Below are 20,182 nucleotides of genomic sequence, written 5' to 3'. Positions count from 1 at the left end.
GCATATAGTAGGAGATCTAATTTAGAGATCCCAGGGAATGCTTTATTGAGGAAGTGACATTAAAACAATTTTGGGGCTTCCCTGGTGCGGCAGTGGTTGGGAGTCCGCCTGCCGATGCAGGGGACACGGGTTCGTGCCCCGGTCCGGGAAGATCCCACATGCCGCAGAGCGGCTGGGCCCGTGAGCCATGGCCGCTGAGTCTGCGCGTCCAGAGCCTGTGCTCCGTAAAACAATTTTGAAGAATGTATAGGTATAAGCCAAATGAAGGCTAGAGTTATGGAGGCAAGAAGGAAGAATTTTGGTCATAGATGGGATAGCATGTATGACGATCCTAAGGCTGGTATGATTTTGAGTCTTTTGAGGAGTGGAAGGTAAACCTTTGTGGGAGAAATAGAGGTCAATTGAGGGAAGAGTATGAGATGAAGGTGGAGAGGTGGGGAAGGGCCTATGTATGCTGCCTTGAGATATTTTAACCTCATCTTTGAAGTCACCGAAGGGTTTAAGCAAAGGTGGCTACTGTTAAGTGGCAAATAGCATAGAGTGAAAGTCAGATAGCCAGTTACAAGGCTATCTCAGGAGTTCAGATTAAAGATAATAGCACCTTGGATTTTGTATGGTTTTGGCATTGGAGTTAAGAGAGTGATTCATTATGTATCTTCCAGGGAAAGTAGACAATACTTGTTGGTTCGTTGGAGAGGGAGTGTCAAGAGGACTGTAAGATTTCTTATATGAGCAACGGTGGATTATGATATCCTTTACTGAAATGAGGAACAGTGTGTGAAGTTTAAGATTATGAGCTCAAATCTATGATAGTCTCACTTTATGAAAACAAATGCAGATTTTGGAGGGGCAATTTAGACAAGTGTGCAAGTGTACTGCTCAGAAGGGAGATCAGCACTGAAGATGAAAATGTGAGAGTTAGGGGCACAAGGAGGGATTTTGAAGCCATTGTGTCGATGTTACGCATCAAGAGGGTATCATGCTGAGTGAAACACGGCAGACAGAGAAAGACAAATACCCTATAATCTAAAATCTGTATGTTTAGACCTGGAATCTAAGAAACAAAACAAAATGAAAACAGACTCAAATGTGTAGTTGCCAGAGGGAAGGGGGTTGGAGAGTTGGGCCAAATAGGTGAAGGGGATTAAGAGGTACAAACCTCCAGTTATAAGTAAGCCACAGGGGTGTAATACACAGCATAAAGTATATGGTCAAAAATATTGTAATAACTTTGTATGGGGACAGATGGTTACTAGATTTATTGTGGTGATCATTTTGTAATGTATGCAAATGTCGAATCACTATGTAGTATACCTTAAACTAACATAATATTGTATGTCAGCTATATTTCAATTAATAGAAAATAGTGGATGTTATTTGGGCCAGCAAAATGATATTTTTTCCTAGACATAATTTTTGCCACATGGTTCCAAATACACATGTCATTCTGCTGCATGATTTTAATACAGTCAGGGACAAGTATTTTCCCCTCTTGAGTAACAGGGACAAGTATTTTTCCCTCTTGAGTAACATTCCTCTAACACAATAATGTAAGGGAGAATAAAATGCATTAATTGAACCTACTTTTTAACACTAATTGCTTGTATAGTATCTGTTCTTGAATAGATATTTAGAAATTTCTTATGATGGATTCTTCTGCCCTCACTCCATGCCCCCAGAGAATGTATTTTGATGGTAATTTATTGGAATATTTGATTGGTTAAATAATGTCTTATATCAGACAATTTTGTAAATAACATGTTCTCCCCCCCCAAGGAATCGGGTTAAGGGTGGAAACATTTTTATAGTAATTATTATCTAATTTGTTGCTTTAAAGAGCCCTATTTTATATATCCCTAATAGTTCATTTCATCAAATGTTTATAAAACCTTCCCCATCAAAGGGTCTAACTGAAATATGAAATGTGTTAACTCATGATAATTTAAAAGCAGAGTTTGTTAAGTATCTATGTGATCTCTACTAAAGGTATTGCAGCTGACTTACTCGTTTTTTAAAAGAAACACTTCAGTGTTCCACAATCTAAATTATAGATTTTATTTTATTATAAAATAAGAAGAAGCTCTTTCTGCATAACTTTGAAGAAATTGATAAGCAGAATAGGTAAGCAGTTGGAAACTCTTCCAGTTTATTACAGATGTCACATGATCTAAAGTAAGGCTAGAATTACTCTTGAAATAAATTCACAATTTAAAGAGTCAGCTCATTTTGTGGCTTCACTGATAAAATTGAAACCTCTACTGAATTGAATTATCTGTCTAAAAATGCTTCATAATGATTTAAGATACTGGTAAAATTACAGTATTTTTTTAAACCTGAAATTTCTTACGTATCACCATCTTTATTACTTTACTACTAAGTAAGCTAGAGTCTGAGTACTGATTAATCCATGAGTTGACTTCTTTGCATATATATCCAGATCCATAGAGCTAAATAGCTCTGTGTGCTTCCTGGGTATTTGTGGATATGTATTATTTCTCCATTTGTAAATTTATTTGGAAAAGAATGCCTTTTTTGGAGCAATCATATTGTCATGTAACTTGTATCATTCCTTTGTATCATTACTCATCTTGTGCTGTGTTTTCTTTGTCCTGAAGGAATTGCCTATGATCCTCTGATGCTGAAACACCAGTGCATTTGTGGCAATTCCACCACCCACCCTGAGCACGCTGGACGCATACAGAGCATCTGGTCACGGCTGCAAGAAACTGGGTTGCTAAATAAATGTGAGGTAATCCTGAATTGGCCACACTCTTTTACTTACTTAAATAAATCATGTAAAGAGGCCAGTATTCAATTGGGTAGGTGTAGAAAAATGTTAACTCTGTAGTACAAACACCATGATTGATGAACCATCATAGACATTAGTAGCATAGAACTTATAACCTGACACTGGGCTGGGCACACAGTGGGTACTCAGTCTGTGTTGATGGACTGAGCAGCTGCCTGATGTATGTGCTATTACTGCAGCGTTTTTCTGTACACACGGTAGTATTCTAGGTATCATTTATTGAGTTAATTTTCTGAGAAACTCTTCGCAAACTGTTAAGTGCTCAGTAGTTGTTATTTCTTGTTATAAGCGATACCCTGAACTAACGTATATGCCGATTTTGCCTCGTGGAAATGAATAGTTTTAAAGATTAACTGTCTTCTTACCAAGAAAAGTCACTTCTTTTTATTGATGTTTAGATTCATTTCTGTAGATTCTTGGTGAGTCTCATTTTTTATTTAGAAAAATTAGTTTCTTTAGGCTTACAAAAGTTAAAAGTAAAAATGTTATCAGGTCAAAAAGACTCCCATTGTCAAATCTGCAAAATATATAACAACCAGCAGTTGTTTGATTTAGTTGCTGTAAATGTCCAAAGTTGCTTAAGATCCAGTAACAGTCTATATTTGAGTCTGAAACTTTTTTAAAAGAAAAATATCCCCCATGTGTTTTCTTACATTACCTTAACATTTATTGATCAAAAGCACTTTTTCTTGGGTCTGTATTCTGTTCCAGATGTGTTCTAGGGACTAGAATTATGGAATTTCACAAGGCAAACATGGTCCCTATTCTTATAGACTGATAATTTAACATGTTGCGGAACATATTTGGTTCTGTTATCCTTCTTTATAGAGCAATGAAGGGAATCTAACTAGTTCTTACCAGTTTGGGAAAAAAGTAAATGGATAATATTGATATTTTGACCATAGTTATGTCAGAAGGAAACTAATACTTTGAAACCATACTAAATTCACTGTACTTTGATAAAATGAAGACAATCTTTTGTGACTACTTTTGAGTTAATTGAGTTAACTGATTTTGACAATCAAAAATGTAGTCAATAAAATTCTATTCAAAGCCAATTTACTTTAAAGTGAACCTGTAAAATATTTCAGTTGAAGTAGACATGCCAAAGCAGACAGACTATTTCTTAGAGTAAAGTGCACTTGCCTCTATTTGATAGCAGGAGTTAATTCAGTCTGATCTTTCTTCTCTGCAAAATACTAAAAATAACTGACTTTTAAAGATGCAAACTCATTCATTCGTTGTGTTCATTTCTAAGGATAAATTATTTTCTTTATTGATTTTCTCTTTTGAAGATGAACTGTCTAGCTCATCTTACAAGGGAATTAAATGGTTATTTTCTTTACATCAAAATATAGATAATGTCGATGGGTCATTCAGCAGTTGGGATTGTAAATGAATACGTCAGAGCAGTGTATACAGACTTAGTTTCACAAGTTTTATTATGTGTTGATAATAGAATTATCAAATGTTTTTCATATGTGGAGTTCTGCTTTTGATTAAATGTATCCTTTACCTAGAAACCCCAAAGTGACAGAATTTCAGCTAGATTTATTTCTCTGGTTCTTTTCCTGAGTGAAAGTCTATTATTCATATTTTTCCAGTAGCATCCATATTACATGGCAGAAGGCTTTCATACTCTTTGGTAAATTTTAGAGTTATCTTCAAGGTTTTCATGATTTTGATAATGCAGTTTTGAAGCCAAACCACTCTATTGTCTGCACAATCCTATATGGAGCCGGTAAAGTAAACCATCAAGGAGACTTACTTGTGGTAGACTAGCCTTAATGGATATTTATTCATGAGAGTGTTCCTGTCTCACCTTCGCATCTACTATAGATGTTTTCTAGCTTGGCTATCTCTCTTTACTTTTGCAAGCTGAGGCATTATTGTTTATATTTTTTTCACTTTCAAGTCTTTGTTATATCCTGAAGCCCTGCCCCAACTGCTCCAAAGTAGCAGTGCCTGATGATAGCCTGAAATGCATTGTTAGTTTGTGATATCCCTTAAATCTGTTACCTGAAGGAACACTATTTATGAAAGGAGCGAAGTGCAGAAGTAAGTGGAATGTAATATGGTTCACACTGGTCTTAAAATTTTAAAGTCTATTATCCTTTTGTGATCAGTCTTCTTCTTCTGTTCCTGGTACATCACATTATTTTAGTCTTGTATTATTTGAAACCATGAAATTCAGTTTATACAACAGCACTGCTGATGTGACATCAGACCCAGGATGAAATGTTAGAAGAACAGTGGGCACCCCACAGTGGAGTGAGAATGAGTGAGTCTATTCCAGTCCAGTCAGCAAAGACGAGTCTCTCTAGCAAACAATCACACAATTAACAAATAATGCACTTGAAAGCCCAGATTGGCAGATTGGCTCTTAATGAAGACCAAGCACGAAAGTCTGATCCAAAACTTTAAAAGTGCAAACAGAACACTCTTTTTCCTAACATAGTTTAAGAACAGTTCAGCAGGTGTTTGCTTTCCTAAGTGATGAAATTGTTGCCCATATTATTTATTTGCTCCTGTGTTATCAAAACATCTATGACTTATGCTGACCTAATCCAAAACATGCCATAGAATTTCACTGGGACAGGAGGTAAGGAGTCTCAATTCTGCTGGCGTACAGAGAAAAAAATGCTTTCCTCAGCCAATGGAGTAGTCAATGTTGCAATTAAACAATGATTATGATAGAAAAGATGGCAATTGTAAAACGTTGAAAGGGCTTCTTTGTTTTTAAACAATAGTCTGATCCACAAATCAAACTTATGTATCGTTTCAATTCATTTATCAATGTAGAAAATTAATCAAAATGGATTCCTTCAAAGGTTATTGTTCAGTGTTAGAGTTGACCTTCGTCCTGCCATTAATTATCTGTGTACTTTTGTCAGATCATTTAACCTTAGCGATCTTTGGTTTTCCCATATGTAAGATGAGGGTGTTAAGCAGGATATTTGCTAGGATCTTTCAGCTCTAATATCATATGAAATTAGATGCCTAAGAAGTTAATTTGGAGCATAACACTTTCTTTGGTTAAGAGTAGACAAAACTTTTAGGATGTTTTAGTAAACATATTGCTTTTAGTTTGTAAACTATAGTGTAAATTGGCTGTGCTTACAGTCCTGATTGGCAGCCAGAGAAAACATTAGTCCTTATTATATTAGATTACAGTGGTTACATGGGTTAACTTCTCTTGGCATGACGTGACACTGTTTTAAAAAAATTGAAATAGTTAATAGTCCCTCATGCCAATACCATTTAGTTGTTTCCCCTGTTGAATCGTTCACACTGAGTTTAGTGATTCTGTTGGGAGTAAAAAGCAAAACCAGCAGCTTTCTTGTCACCATAAGAAATGGGTCTGGAGGGGTCATTTGGTGTCCTCTTTGGGAATAAGCTCTTGCATTAGGTAGCCAGGTTTCTGAAGTGTGTGTGCCCCTGAAGAAAAAGATGTGCTCTTCTGTGCTTAAAAAATTGCAGAGGTTGACCCATCATCTGTTAGAAATGCACTTGCAGGTGTTTTTCCGGAAGTGCTCATGACTCTCAGCCCCACCACGCCACCCACAGATATTTGCTTGCTCTCACATTTGTTTTGAGAATAATAACATTTTATAATGCTTTTGTTGGATTACACATTATATGGAATTTGCATTGCCTCTTTGTGACTAATATTGAATAACTTTGTTTCGCTTAATTCATAAGTAAAAACCATAAGCAACATACTGTGCTGAAATGTTTAACTCCTTTATTCAAGTGCCAACACAAAGTAATTACAAACAATTCTGGGACACAGAACCAAGCTACTGTTGCCCCTTCTGGGACTTCTCAGCCATTCCAGTGAAAAAAGTAGAGAGCAGGTTTAGTGTAAAATCTTAAGATGCCAGGGAGCTCAGGGATAGGGTCTGCAGCACACTTTCCTGCACACACAAGCGATTTTTAAAATACCTTTTGTAAATCTAAATGAAGAAATATAATACTCTTCAGAAAAACTCAATTTTGAAGTGTGCAAGTTTTCTGACTTGAAGGTTACAAAGTACTAAACATTGCAAGTTAATGGAAATTCAATTAAACATTTGTTTTATGGACTAATCTAACTAGATGGCAGCACATAACAGCTTACTGTTTTGTTTAGTTTGCAAAAAACTTTTGTGTGTGTGCTTGTGTCTTAGAATCTAACCACAAAGCAATAAGAAACTCAAACAGGGAATCTGGTGAATTGTCTCTAAAGGATATGGCAGTTATGGAAAGAAGTACAAATGATCTAGATGTGATGAGTAAACGAAGGTGTCATTATTCTGAGAGAAATTTGTATAACCCAGTAGAGTGGACCCTGGCAGATAAATAACATTAAAAATACATGTGCAGCCCATAATCAGAATTAAGATGATTTGGAATTTTTTTTTGATTTTGATTTCTGCAAAAAAAAAAATTCATGTGGAAAACAACCAATAAAAGGAAGTAAGACAGGCTGCCCTTCTGAGTCCATTTGGAAAGTGATACAGGATTTTTTTTTTTTTAAACAGCAGCATTAAAGCTTATTAGCAAAAAATGACTAGTTATATGGATTTGAACTGTCTGAAAGTTGTTATGCTAAAGTAACAAAATATTTATTGTGACAAATTTGTTTCATACATGATTAGTATAAAAAAATGCTTCAACCCAAATCAGTAAAATGTTCATTACAATGTTTAAAAAAATAATTACAACATAGGAGATTCAGTTGCATAAAAATTGTGAAAATTGAGCCAGTACACTAAGGCATAACATTTTTTTCTTACTTTCTGATGAGCATAATGGTTTGAAATGAGTGGACACAAAACTGGAAAAAAAGTACATAGTACATACGCTTTTTACCACCCAGACATTTGTTATGGAATGGACTTGCTGTTTTCTGAAGTACTTTTGAAATTATTCTATGCCCTGAACTACTTTTAAATAAATTGTAATGACTGAATCCAGCAGTATTACATGCAAGTAGATGACACTTGTTATTTTGAAGATCAGATAAACTTTTTTTTTTTTTACTCTCCAACCTTCTCTCTGCCAGCCATTTATTTTAGCTATTCCATAGTCCCAAATGTTGGTTAGTACAGGGTCAGCATCTTGAATTCACTTATGAGCAGGAAGAATGGACAGCTCCCTCTAAGATGTGGTTCTTGACCTAGGTTACCCATTAAAATCCACTGGGTGGGTCTCAGTTTCTGGATGCCTAGGTTGTAACCAAAGTTAAGCAGGAGCTCTGAACATATGACCCAGACATTAATACCTTTTAAACTTATGCAGCTGATTCCAAGGTTCACCAATGTTAGAAATCAACAGAAACTCAATTTCTTAACATAAGCTTAATGAGGTAGAGACAAAGAGGTGAATGGAGTCAAATATTTGGAGATGGGAGAGTAACAAAAGTAAACATTTACCTGAGAAACAAAGGTGGTATTAACTCAGAAGTTTCATGCACAAAATTTTTTTTAAATTGGGAAAAATGTTCTTTATTTTGAAGTTGTCATGGGATAGGAAAATGAGTTCTAAAAAATACTCTTGTTTTTCAAATATGATTAAGCATTTTTAAAAAAATGGGCTTCAAGGAAAACCTGGCATCTTTTTGAAAACCTTCATAGTGAGATCTCCTCTCTTGCTTCAACCATGGTAAGTTATCATTTCAATTATGATATTTGCTTGCCCAAGGCAAATCTATAAATCAAAATGAAGGATATTTTATTGAGTGTTGTGTATAAGGTAATTTCTCATAGCCATTTTAGGGCTTACCATTTTCACTTACCATTCTAGGGCTAAAAGTAATTTGGTTAAATCTCCTTATGTTTATAGATGAAGAAACAAAGCTCCAGAAAGGTACCTCATAGCAGGCTATGGGTACGTTAAGGACATGTGACAGTCAGAACCCAGAACTCAGGGCTCCTGACTTGCAATTCACTTTCTTTTCATATGACTGACAGAAAGGACCAAGAGCTTGTCGGACTGCCTGCCGGCTTAGTAGCCGCCTTCCTTCTTTCATTCCCCTTTCCTTATAAGAAAGCCTCGGAGGAGAACAGGTTATTAGATGATGAGGGATCTATGGAAGGAGAGAATGCAGTGCGGGGAGGGGATAGAAACTATCTTCTTTGTAACATTTAAAGAAGCAGTTGGTTGTAGCATTTGAAAACTCCGGTTGGTAAGCTTGGGCATGAGCAATGAGACCGGATTTTTTGTGTTTGTTTAAGAGAGGAAAGAGTATCGACGATAATGAATAGGTATGAACTGATTTGTTAAATATTAAGAATGGGGTTTGTAACAGAGGGTAACTTTGACAGTCATAAGTCATTTATGATTCTTTAGTTTAACTCTGTAAGTCTGCAGCCCTGCAGATCTTTGTAGAAAAAAATAAAAACGCATCCCTACATTTAGGGACACTGGATGAAATATTTTCAGAAAATGAGATATTTCAGTGGAAATTCTTGCCTAATATGTCACCACTTTGAAAATGATTAAAGAAAATGGGGTCTCCCCCAGCAGAGGCAGGTACTTTGACTTGTCAAATTGAAGTTGGACATTTTCTCTTAGTTTGGAACTGCCACAAAATAAGCCCTTTCATGTCCTCAGTAATACCAAACCAATGCAATCCATCTGTTCTGCTAAATTATTTCTAGTTCCCTAACCAAAGGCACTGCTTTTTCATGCATTTTATCATGATTTTATGCCCTTTATTATATTTTACAAAAGGTTCTGATTCCTCCAGGGCCAATGAGAACTGATTAGGACACTGGCCTCAATCCAGGCTTTGAACAGAGGAGGGGAAGGAATAGAACTATTTCCTTTTTTCCCTGCTCCTTGGCAGAAAAAAATATGAATCTATACCGTGTGTGTGCTCTGTGTGTGGGTAGGCTGCATTTTATCCTGTCACAGTATGACTTTGTAGATCATGTTCAGAACATTCCTTCTATAATCAGGTTGCATTAACAGGCTTTAATTCAGAAAGACTACTTCTTTAGGAAAAAACCACGGTGTGTTGTGATACTCAATGATATGGTCATTTTGAACAACTTTAGCAAACTTCAAACGTGAATGTATACTGTTTGGGGCTCTGATCTAATAAATAAGATCATATTCCTCGGGTGCTTAGCACAGGGTAGGCGCTCAGGGCGCATGAGTTCCTTTCCTGCTTTCAAGGAAGAAACTACTTGAGTGCAAGTCACAGAGAATGGAAATAGAATAATGAATACCTCCTACATGACAGCATTTCTTTACTAAGAAATTGAAGGAAGAGCTATAAGGTTTCTTTCTTAGACTTATATTGGCAAGTTACTTAAGACCTATATTTGCATCTCAAGTGAGAAATACCCAGGTGGAGACCCATGCCATCCTGTATATGCATTGAGTGTCCGAATATGCTCAGAATTCTCAAAAATTCTTTTGGTCAGACTCATAGATGACTTTAGCTAGGCATCCTGCAGGCTAAATATCTCTGAGAACGGAAATCAGTATCTCCCTAAATTACAGTTATCAGAGCACTTTATCCTATTTTCTGACTCATTGTGCTCTTGACCTTTGGCTCAAAAGCGCATCATGAGACAAAATTGAAGGAATAAAGGGTACACAGGAAATAGAAAATATGGGAAGGGATTAAACGGAACTATCTATATTTAAGCATAAACACATAACTTAATAAATTACTGATGATGATACCAGAAAATGAAAACTGTTGGAGACCTCAATTTGAGAGGAAAAGTAGAATGTGACAAACTTAAGACATCTGATAATAGTGAGGCAAAACGAACTAATAAGAAAGGAGAGCTGGTGCTGTTTCAGAATTTTTAGTTAGACATCCACGGAGTTCCCACAGCAGTGCGTCTTGGAGGTATAAATCTCAGAGCGTGCTTTCTCCAGATCCTTTCTCCAGGTAGAAACATGTTTTCATATTGAACTGGTTTTCACTGCCCTCTTTCTGTAGAAACATGTACACCCTGTTTGTGGGTCTTGTTCTCCAGCGGCCTTAAACGCAGAAAGTGATTGTCAAGAATTAGTGCTTATATTTAGCATAAATATTTTTTAAAGAAATATATTCTATAATAATAAAAAGAGTCATTGTAAAATGCTTCCTGGGAATCAAAAAGAAGTGTGGTGGGGGGAGGTGAAGAAATCAAAGGAAATACTTGTATACTTTGTTACATTTTAGTAGTGAAGGGGAGGTCTTGAGTATACTAAAAAGTAATACTCTTAGAAGAAGTGAAAGCTAAATAGGGTGGGCCAGATGCTCTATCCTTAGTGTTAGTTAACTGGTATTACACAAGGGAATGACTGAGATTCAGCAGGTGTTCTCTTAAGATTTATCAGTTCTTGAGCTACTGTCAATAATTGAATCTTGTTAGCAGATTATTTTTCAAATGTGTGATTGAACATTCAGCCTGAATACTAGTGGGATTGTGGGAGAATGAGAAAGGACTTAGGACAAGCATGGAATGTATGCTATGTAAATATATATGACTAGTTTGTGAAAACATAAAGATATATTTATTACTAATGGTATTTAATGTTACACCAGAGGCAAAAATTCAATGTAGAGCTGAAAAATATCTTTATAGAAAAGGAGAAAGGGAAAAAATGATGGCGCTTCATGATAGTAGTCCAAACATGGGTCTGATAGTTAGCTACAGAGCTGGCATTGTTTCAGATAAAGATGTTTCACTGTATCAGCGTATAAGATGGTAGTGGCTATGGATTTCATAGACTCATAGAAGTGAGAGCTGGAAGCTCTCATGGTGCTGGAACACTCATGGTGTTCACTATTCTGCCAGACTAGGACCGGCTGCCGCAGTCTGGTTTCCAGTGTGCTGCTCATTCTAACATTAGATGACTCAGACCATGGAGTTACTGCTACTTATCTTGGGGGATTTTCCTCCAGCTGAAATCTCCCAGTTAAAATGTTTCCCTTTAATAAAGACGCAGACCTCCTAGAGAACGGACTTGAGGTTATGGGGAGGGGGAAGGGTGAGCTGTGACAGGGCGAGAGAGAGTCATGGGCATATACACACTAACAAACGTAGTAAGGTAGATAGCTAGTGGGAAGCAGCCGCATGGCACAGGGATATTGGCTTGGTGCTTTGTGACAGCCTGGAGGGGTGGGATAGGGAGGGTGGGAGGGAGGGAGACGCAACAGGGAAGACATATGGGAACATATGTTTATGTATGACTGATTCACTTTGTTATAAAGCAGAAACTAACACACCATTGTAAAGCAATTATACCCCAATAAAGATGTTAAAAAAAAAAAAAAAGTTTCCCTTTAATGGTGACTTAGAACTTTCTCTTTCTCATTACTTGTCATTCTGCTTCTTTGGTTGTTCTGGTCTTCCATAAATGTCTCCAAATCTAATGTTTACCAGCAAGCCATCTAGGTCAATAACATGTTCGTTTATTGATCAGAGCAATGGTTGACCAGATGGCCATCATAAATTTGCCCTAGTCTTCAGCATTACCTACCTGGTTTAATTTTAACATTCAACGCCTACCTGGGAATAATTTCTCTAAAGCGTATTTTTATTTTTCTGAAATGTAAATGGGGTGTCAAACACAGGGAACTTCAGTGCCATCACAAAGAAATCCCGTAAGCATTTGTTTATTCAGCACATAATGGCACAGTGTCAAGAAGTTTCTGTTTTACATCACTCCTGTTACCTTCTTCTTACCCCTTGGGTCCCTCACCATTCCTTTCTCACTGTGACATGATGATTTATTTTCAGTGACAAGTACCTCTACCCAGTAAAGCTCTAGGAAGTGTCAGTGTATCGAGGTTCTCCCTGCCTGCCCCCTCAGGGAACCACACAGCAGCAGCCACATCACCTTAAACTAGGGAGATTGAGCATGGAATTGTCTTGGTCCTGAGAGGTGTCGTTGTCACCTTATGTTTCCACGTCAACTGGTAATTCATGGTCAGGAACATGAAAGGACAGGATTCCCTGATTCTCTGATTCACAGATTCTCTCTGAATTTTACTGTAGTTCTCTGCTAATATATTACCTTACAAGTGTCTTGTTTTGATAGATATTTTAAGTAAAATATTAACATGGTTTGGGTAATTTTAGGAAAGCACAGCAATTTTTAAAATAAGGCTAATTAACTTCATACACCAGCACGTTTATTGGGCTCAAAGATGTGCCAGCTGAGAAGTGTGACCAGGAAGAACACTTTGTCCATTGACTGACTGAGATTTAATTTATGTACAGTTTTGTCTGTGTTGAAGGACCATTCTTTGTTAGCTGAAGTGAACGTTTCTGCCGAGCATGGGTGTAAAACTACTGACTGAGTCTATAGAGTGTCTCAAACTGTCTCTGATTAAACAGCAGTTATTGTTTTTGTTTAATTTCCATTCTGTCACAGACTAATGCTTATATAAAATACATTAAAAATGAGATACTACAATAGTGAAATAAAAATTGAAGACATACAAGATTATATTTGATTCAACAGACATAAAAATACTGTCAGATTACTATAAAAGTTTCTAAATATTTATTCTCAGCTTTATGCAGACCTCATCACAGACCATTCATAAACACTTCCTGAACTGTTACTGATCCCAGTGTTACATATTTTGAGTGACATTGGTCTAGACGAACACTGTTGTGAGGTGCACACACATGAAGTGATCAGCATATGGGTAATAATCAAATACATTAAAATGTATTGGTATTTACTTATGTCCTTTAAGAAACAATAAGGAATTTGTTTCAATAAGTTCTTTGGGTGAGTGTGTAAAGTAAGAGTTGAATTTACTTGTTAGCTAAGCAATAGTTCCTGTTTGTTTTTAAGTTGGTACTTTTACAAAGGAGTTAACTATTAATTATTATTAACTTTTTTGTTTGATGCTTTACATAATTATTTTATTTCATTTGTTCCTCACAGTAATACTATAAGGTAGATGTTATCTTCTTTTTTTTAATAAATTAATTTTTACTGGGGTATAGTTGCTTTACAATGTGTTCGTTTCTACTGTCAGCAAAATGAATCAGCCATACATATACATATATCCCCTCCCTTTTGGACTTCCTTCCCATTCAGGTCACCACAGTGCATTAAGTAGAGTTCCCTGTGCTACACAGTATGTTCTCATTAGTTATCTATTTTATACATAGTATCAATAGTATATATGTGTCAATCCCAATCTTTTTTATAGATTTTTTTTTATGCCAAAGAAGAATATGCTTAACGTCAATTGCCCACTTAGGCATAAGCAATCCATTGGATCTGAACCTTGCATACACTTATTTTTCAAGTATTATTATGGTACCTTGTTAATGCAAATCCGTGTCACACTCCTACATGATGAAACTCCGACCATTATTAATCATCTTAAATGTGACTTGGGGTCTTATTTTCTCCTAAATGTTGTCAGTGAAGTACTGTAGGTCTCTGCTGTTTTCTTTCAGCGAATTCAAGGTCGAAAAGCCAGCCTGGAGGAAATACAGCTTGTTCATTCTGAACATCACTCGCTGTTGTATGGCACCAACCCCCTGGATGGACAGAAGCTGGACCCCAGGACACTACTAGGTCTGTATGGGCCTCCATTCTACTGAGAACAGCACATTCCAGCACTGTCAATTAGTCAGCGCTGCTGTCAGTTCAAAATACTTGGCAAGCAGTGAGACAAAAAATCAGCTTTTCCAACAGCACTGCTCTGTGGAATGAGTCGTTTACAATAGAAGTCAATGTAGATGAAGAAAATCCCGCATTAGAAAAAATGACACTGCAAGTTTCATGATGTTTACTTTTATTTGAATAGCATTTGTTCACTGTGTTTTAGCTGACAGGAATAAATGCACTGTGGAGTTTGCTGGCTTACATTTTTAGACTAAAAAAAATAGTTTTTACGTTCTTTATGCAAATTTATCTTCACCTTTCACATTTATTTTGTGTCTTTCAGTTCTTTTTTCTATGACCTTAACAGACAAAGGGTATAATACAACTTATTTTAAGTGAAAACTCCTTACTGCTACACCTAGAACACTGTATTTTATAGTAAGATTGCATTTTAAATCTTAATATTATCAGAGTTTAAAATCAAATTTATGTTTCACAGCTTTATATAGACTTTATATGAGTGATAGATTTTGAAGAAAGTTCATGACAAAACCGTATTTTAACGGAAACAATCTATTAATTACGTTTATTCATAATCTTTTACAATGCAATAACAATACATGACATGGCAATGTATGACAGAAAGATCATGTTTTGTTTTTTAACTAAAAAAGGCATTTGAGGACTTTTTCTTGCCCCTTTTTTCAAATAAACCTATTGTGTCAGTTCCAAATTATTGGACTCTTTCACGCAATTCAGTATTATTTCAAAATGATTTTATGTTAACTGGTCCTAAACAATTCAAAAGCAAGTGTATGACATGTAGTACGCAGGCATCTTGGAAAGCAATTATAAGGGGAAATTAACAGTTACCAATTAACACGCTAAAAATCTGTCCTTTTAAAACAAGTGACAGGCATCCCTAAATTTATGAAGTAAAGGTATATGGTTGAGTGTGTGTGTGCATGTACATGCATGCAAGGTAGGGAGAAATTGACAGAAAAGGGAACACAGAAAAATTACTCAATTTTTAGAAAGCGTATTATGAAAATTTGATGATGAAAATCAATTTGTATAGTAGAATTAAAGTCATATATGGACTTCCCTGGTGACGCAGTGGTTAAGAATCCGCTTGCCAATGTAGGGGACACGGGTTCAAGCCCTGGTCTGGGAAGATCCCACATGCCACGGAGCAACTAAGCCCGTGCGCCACAGTTACTGAGCCTGTGCTCTAGAGCCTGTGCTCTGCAACAAGAGAAGCCACCACACTGAGAAGCCCACACACTGCAATGAAGAGTAGCCCCCGCTCGCCGCAACTAGAGAAAGCACGCACGCAGCAACAAAGACACAATGCAGCCAATAAATAAATAAAATAAATTTATTAAAAAATAATAAAATAAATATTCAAATTTCTTTAAAAAAGAATTAAAGTTATATAGTAACATAAAGGACAGTGAGTCAGTCTAAACATATATAATCTGTGTGTTTTTTTCTTCTTTCTGTTGAAGGAATCCATCTCTGCACATGCAGATCTTTACATAAAGTACTTCTTTTGCTGTGGATACTGTCATAAATGTCCTTATTTTAACATGAATTAATAATCCCACCCAGTTTACCAAAATGATGAAGTAAACCAAACAATAACTTTCATGGTCTTCTGTGGTCGAAATACTGATGCATTTTAAAGATAGGAAGCTATGTCCATTTTGATTATTGTTAATTTAGTTAAGAGAAAACAAGTAGAAAACCTTCCCTATTTCTTTTCTTTTCTATATTTTTTAACTAGCTCTCAAATTATTATTCAACCTAAGCATAGGACTAGGTACTTTGGATTTAGTTAGGATAAATTTACACATAGGTGTTTAGATGTTCCATTATTCCACATTTTAAGAGAAAGGACATATTTGTAAAAGAAATGAAATTTAAACTCCAGCAACTTTGAACTGTCTTACTTATGAAACATGGCAATACCACTTTTTTTTTAATGAAATTTGACACTTTTGAGAAAAACAGATTTTCTCAAAACACACATATCATTTAAAGATTTGATGATTTAGAAATGAATTCTAATACATAATTTAGAACTTGGACAGAAGTCCTTTTCAAATATGTATGCAATGAAAACACCAAGTACCAATTATTTAATTTTTACAGTTTTGATCCAAATGGCCATTTATCTCATTAGTTCTGAATATTTAATGTGAGATAAAATTCATACAATTGATGATTTTAGAGTCAACTTTAGATACACATGTGGAGTTCCATAGGCACCTCTCAGGGATCAGTGCAACGATGTCAGCCTTGAGTGCAAGCTACAGGAGTAAAGGTAACCAAGGATGTTGCATTGCTAGGTCTTGATATCGAGCACTAAATTCCTCTTTGATGATGCTTCTGAACTGTATCAGTTTCTCTCATGAATCCAGAAACTTGGCCGATTTTCCTCAATTCAGGGTCTCAGTTAAAAATCCCATTCTTTTAAAAGTTTAATTTTTCACAGTTTTTTGTTCTTTGTGAAGTTTGAGTTCTTGTGGCTTGTTTTTTGTATCTAAAAGACCAGATTGAAGCTGCCTTGTATGAATGTATAGAAATTCATAGCCATCAAGATATTTTCTCTCTCTTTCTCCCTTTCTTTTTCTCCCACACATCCTCTTCTTCCTCTGATCCCTCCCAACACAGATGGTGAGGGAGGGGTTGTCGATGCACACACACAGTAAACTGAAATTTATTCAATTCTATGAATTCTCTGAATTTAATTGATACTACTACTTTTGATAGTTATGTTCTGGAGTTAGGAGAAAGGATTTAAACAAAAGTTCATTATGACCGGACCCATCAGTCTTCGTATGTTGAAAGACATCTATAGCTTATAAAATAATTAGATTTGAAAATGGGCAGCATTTATCTCTTTAAATACTCCAGACCCTGTAAGGTGACACTTTTCAAACATTCTCTTTAGTCATTTCTGCTGAGAGGTTTTTCCTTAGCATTAATATTCCTGTCATTCTTACTACCAGTTTTCGTTATCTTGTGGCTAGCCAGAGCTCAGTCCATGGGTGAGGCAATATAACATTATTAAAAAATAAATTGAGTCAATTCAGTGAAATAAACATTTTTTGCATACTACTAAATTTAAATTATCGATTAATTTGGTTGTTTAATATTATTTAAACAGTACTAAACTAGATTCTCCTCAAGTATTAAATCATTTATTTTCTGTATTCCCTTAGAGTTTAAGAATTTTTTTAGATTACTTTAAAAATTACTTCAGTACACTGTAATATTATCTTTAACCTTTTTCACTGACTATGGAATGAAGAGTTCAGACATTAAAATATACATTATTATGTATTTTAATTTCACATATGACATATGAATACATCCTTGCAAAATATTCAGTGATACAGAAATATCTTTGTTATGAGGAACAACTTAAGAAAACTTTTTACCCCTCCCCAAGCTATCCATAAATTTTTTTTTTTTTTTGCGGTACGCAGGCCTGTCACTGTTGTGGCCTCTCCCGTTGCAGAGCACAGGCTCAGTGGCCATGGCTTATGGGCCTAGCTGCTCCATGGCATGTGGGATCTTCCTGGACCAGGGCACGAACCCCTGTCCCCTGCATCGGCAGGCGGCCTCTCAACCACTGTGCCACCAGGGAAGCCCCCATAAAATTTTTTATGTATCTTTTACTGAAGTCAGTATTCCAGTTTTAATATTTTTTCATGATTTGTTTATTTTTTTTGTTGACTTTTCATCTTTTTTTCGTGAGGCTCCTTATATATAACGAGATATCTTATTTTTTCATTTGCACTTACATTTTTCTTTATCATTTTCCATCTGTTAGCAATTGCATGTGAAAACTCATACAATTTATTGTTTTCAAAATAAACTTTCTTCTGTGACAGTAAAATCTATTTGGACTTTTACTGACATGATGTGAATTCCATCACAAACCTGTTTTCAATTTTCATTATTTATTTCATTGATCATCAATAGAACAAATGAATTAGGATAAGTGAAATGGAGGTTTGTACCTGGTTCTACCACGAATCTCCTGAGTGACCCATATGAGTCACTTCAGAGCTGTTTAACTGTGATATAGAAATGCCCACTGCCTTTCCTTTAATTACTTTGCAAGACAGATTTTAGTCTTGGAGGTTTAGGAGTAGTAATTTTTTGTTTTCTCTATACATGTAGTAGATAATGTAGAAAATCAAAGTGCAGGTAAACAAAAATGATTAAAAATTCCATAAAATTTCAATTTCAAAAGATAGTCACAAGTAAGATTTTGGCATTTACTTTAAAGATACATTTATATGTATATTATATAGATCCCCAAAAAGTTATCCTATTTATAGTGATTTGTGACTTATTTGTTTAAAAAACTGTGGATGTTGGAGAGGTTTATAGTATACTTGGTCTTAGCTATATCTGAAGTAGAACTTAAAGATAGGTTTGTATACTTAAATAAATGCTTTAATATTTGGAGCATGTAAAAAATGACAGTGTATTTCATAAACTTTGCGGCTCAAAACATTACACTGGAAGGATACACGTAATGAACAGCTGAGTTATTTATGATAAGTTATAAACAAAAAAGGTATTGTGATAAACATCCTGTAGGGCAGTTGAAAAAAATCTTGAGACTCAACTTTCATAAGTATGTGTTTGTTCATGCGGGGTAAAAGGCTCTACATGTAATAATATATGCATTAATTTGCTTTGAGTTTTTAACTATCTAAAATTTGATCAGTTTCCTTCTGAGTCAAATGATAAATACGATGTGACATATTATGTGTTAATAAACACCCCAAATTTTTAAAACTATAATTATATTCCAATTTATATATTTTTTCATGTCTTCTTACTGTGTAGGTGACTCTTCTCAAAAGTTTTTTTCTTCATTACCTTGTGGTGGACTTGGGGTAAGTATGAGTTTGTTTACTGCTTTTTAAAAAAATTTTTTTATTGGAGTATAGTTGATTTATAATGTGTTAGTTTCATGTATACAGTAAAGTAAATCAGTTACACATATATCCACTCTTTTTTAGATTCTTTTCCCATATAGGTCATTACAGAGTACTGAGTAGTGTCCCCTGTGCTATACAGTAGGTCCTTATTAGTTATCTATTTTATATATAGTAGTGTGTATATGTCAATCCCAGTCACTCAAATTATCCCCACCCCCTTTTCCCCCTGGTAACCGTAACTTTGTTTTCTACACCTGTGACTCTGTTCTGTAAATAAGTTCATTTGTACCATTTTTTTTTTAGATTGTACATACAGGCGATATCATATGGTATTTGTCTTTCGCTGTCTGACATACTTCACTCAGTATGACAATCTCTGGGTCCATCCATGTTGCTGCAAATGGCATTATTTCGTTCATTTTTATGGCTGAGTAATATTCCATTGTATATATGTACCACACCTTCTTTATCCATTCGTCTGTTGATGGGCATTTAGGGTGCCTCCATGTCCTGGCTATTGTAAATAACACTGCAGTGAACACTGGGGTGCATGTATCTTTTCGAATAATGGTGTTCTCCAGATATGTGCCCAGGGATGGGATTGCTGGATCATATGGTAGTCATATGTTTAGTGTTTTAAGGAACCACCATACTGTTCTCCATAATGGTTGTACCAATTTACATTCCCACCAACAGTGTAGGAGGGTTCCCTTTTCTCCACACCCTCTCCAGCATTTATTGTTTGTAGATTTTTTGATCATGGCCATTTTGACTGGTGTGAGGTGATACCTCATTGTAGTTTTGAGTGCTTTTTGACCATCTTCTTTGGATAAAT

The 20,182-nt window shown here is 35.6% G+C and overlaps 1 protein-coding gene across 1 annotated transcript in view; it reads left to right on the top strand.

Annotated features, from left to right (window-relative positions):
• Positions 1-20,182, top strand: part of HDAC9 (histone deacetylase 9) — a gene marked incomplete at its 3' end in the record, with an annotated part of 936,726 nt that overhangs the window by 620,686 nt on the left and 295,858 nt on the right. Inside the window, exons 14-16 of the mRNA XM_082846537.1 lie at positions 2,616-2,749; positions 14,230-14,350; positions 19,253-19,302. Of these exons, the coding sequence (XP_082702663.1) occupies positions 2,616-2,749; positions 14,230-14,350; positions 19,253-19,302 (305 nt within the window). The remainder of the gene's footprint in view (positions 1-2,615; positions 2,750-14,229; positions 14,351-19,252; positions 19,303-20,182) is intronic.

This window comes from Leucopleurus acutus (assembly GCF_964270905.1).
Source record: "Leucopleurus acutus genome assembly, chromosome: 9".
NCBI lineage: Eukaryota > Metazoa > Chordata > Mammalia > Artiodactyla > Delphinidae > Leucopleurus > Leucopleurus acutus.
Note: the sequence above shows the minus strand (reverse complement) of the source record. Positions and strands in the feature narration are given on the sequence as shown.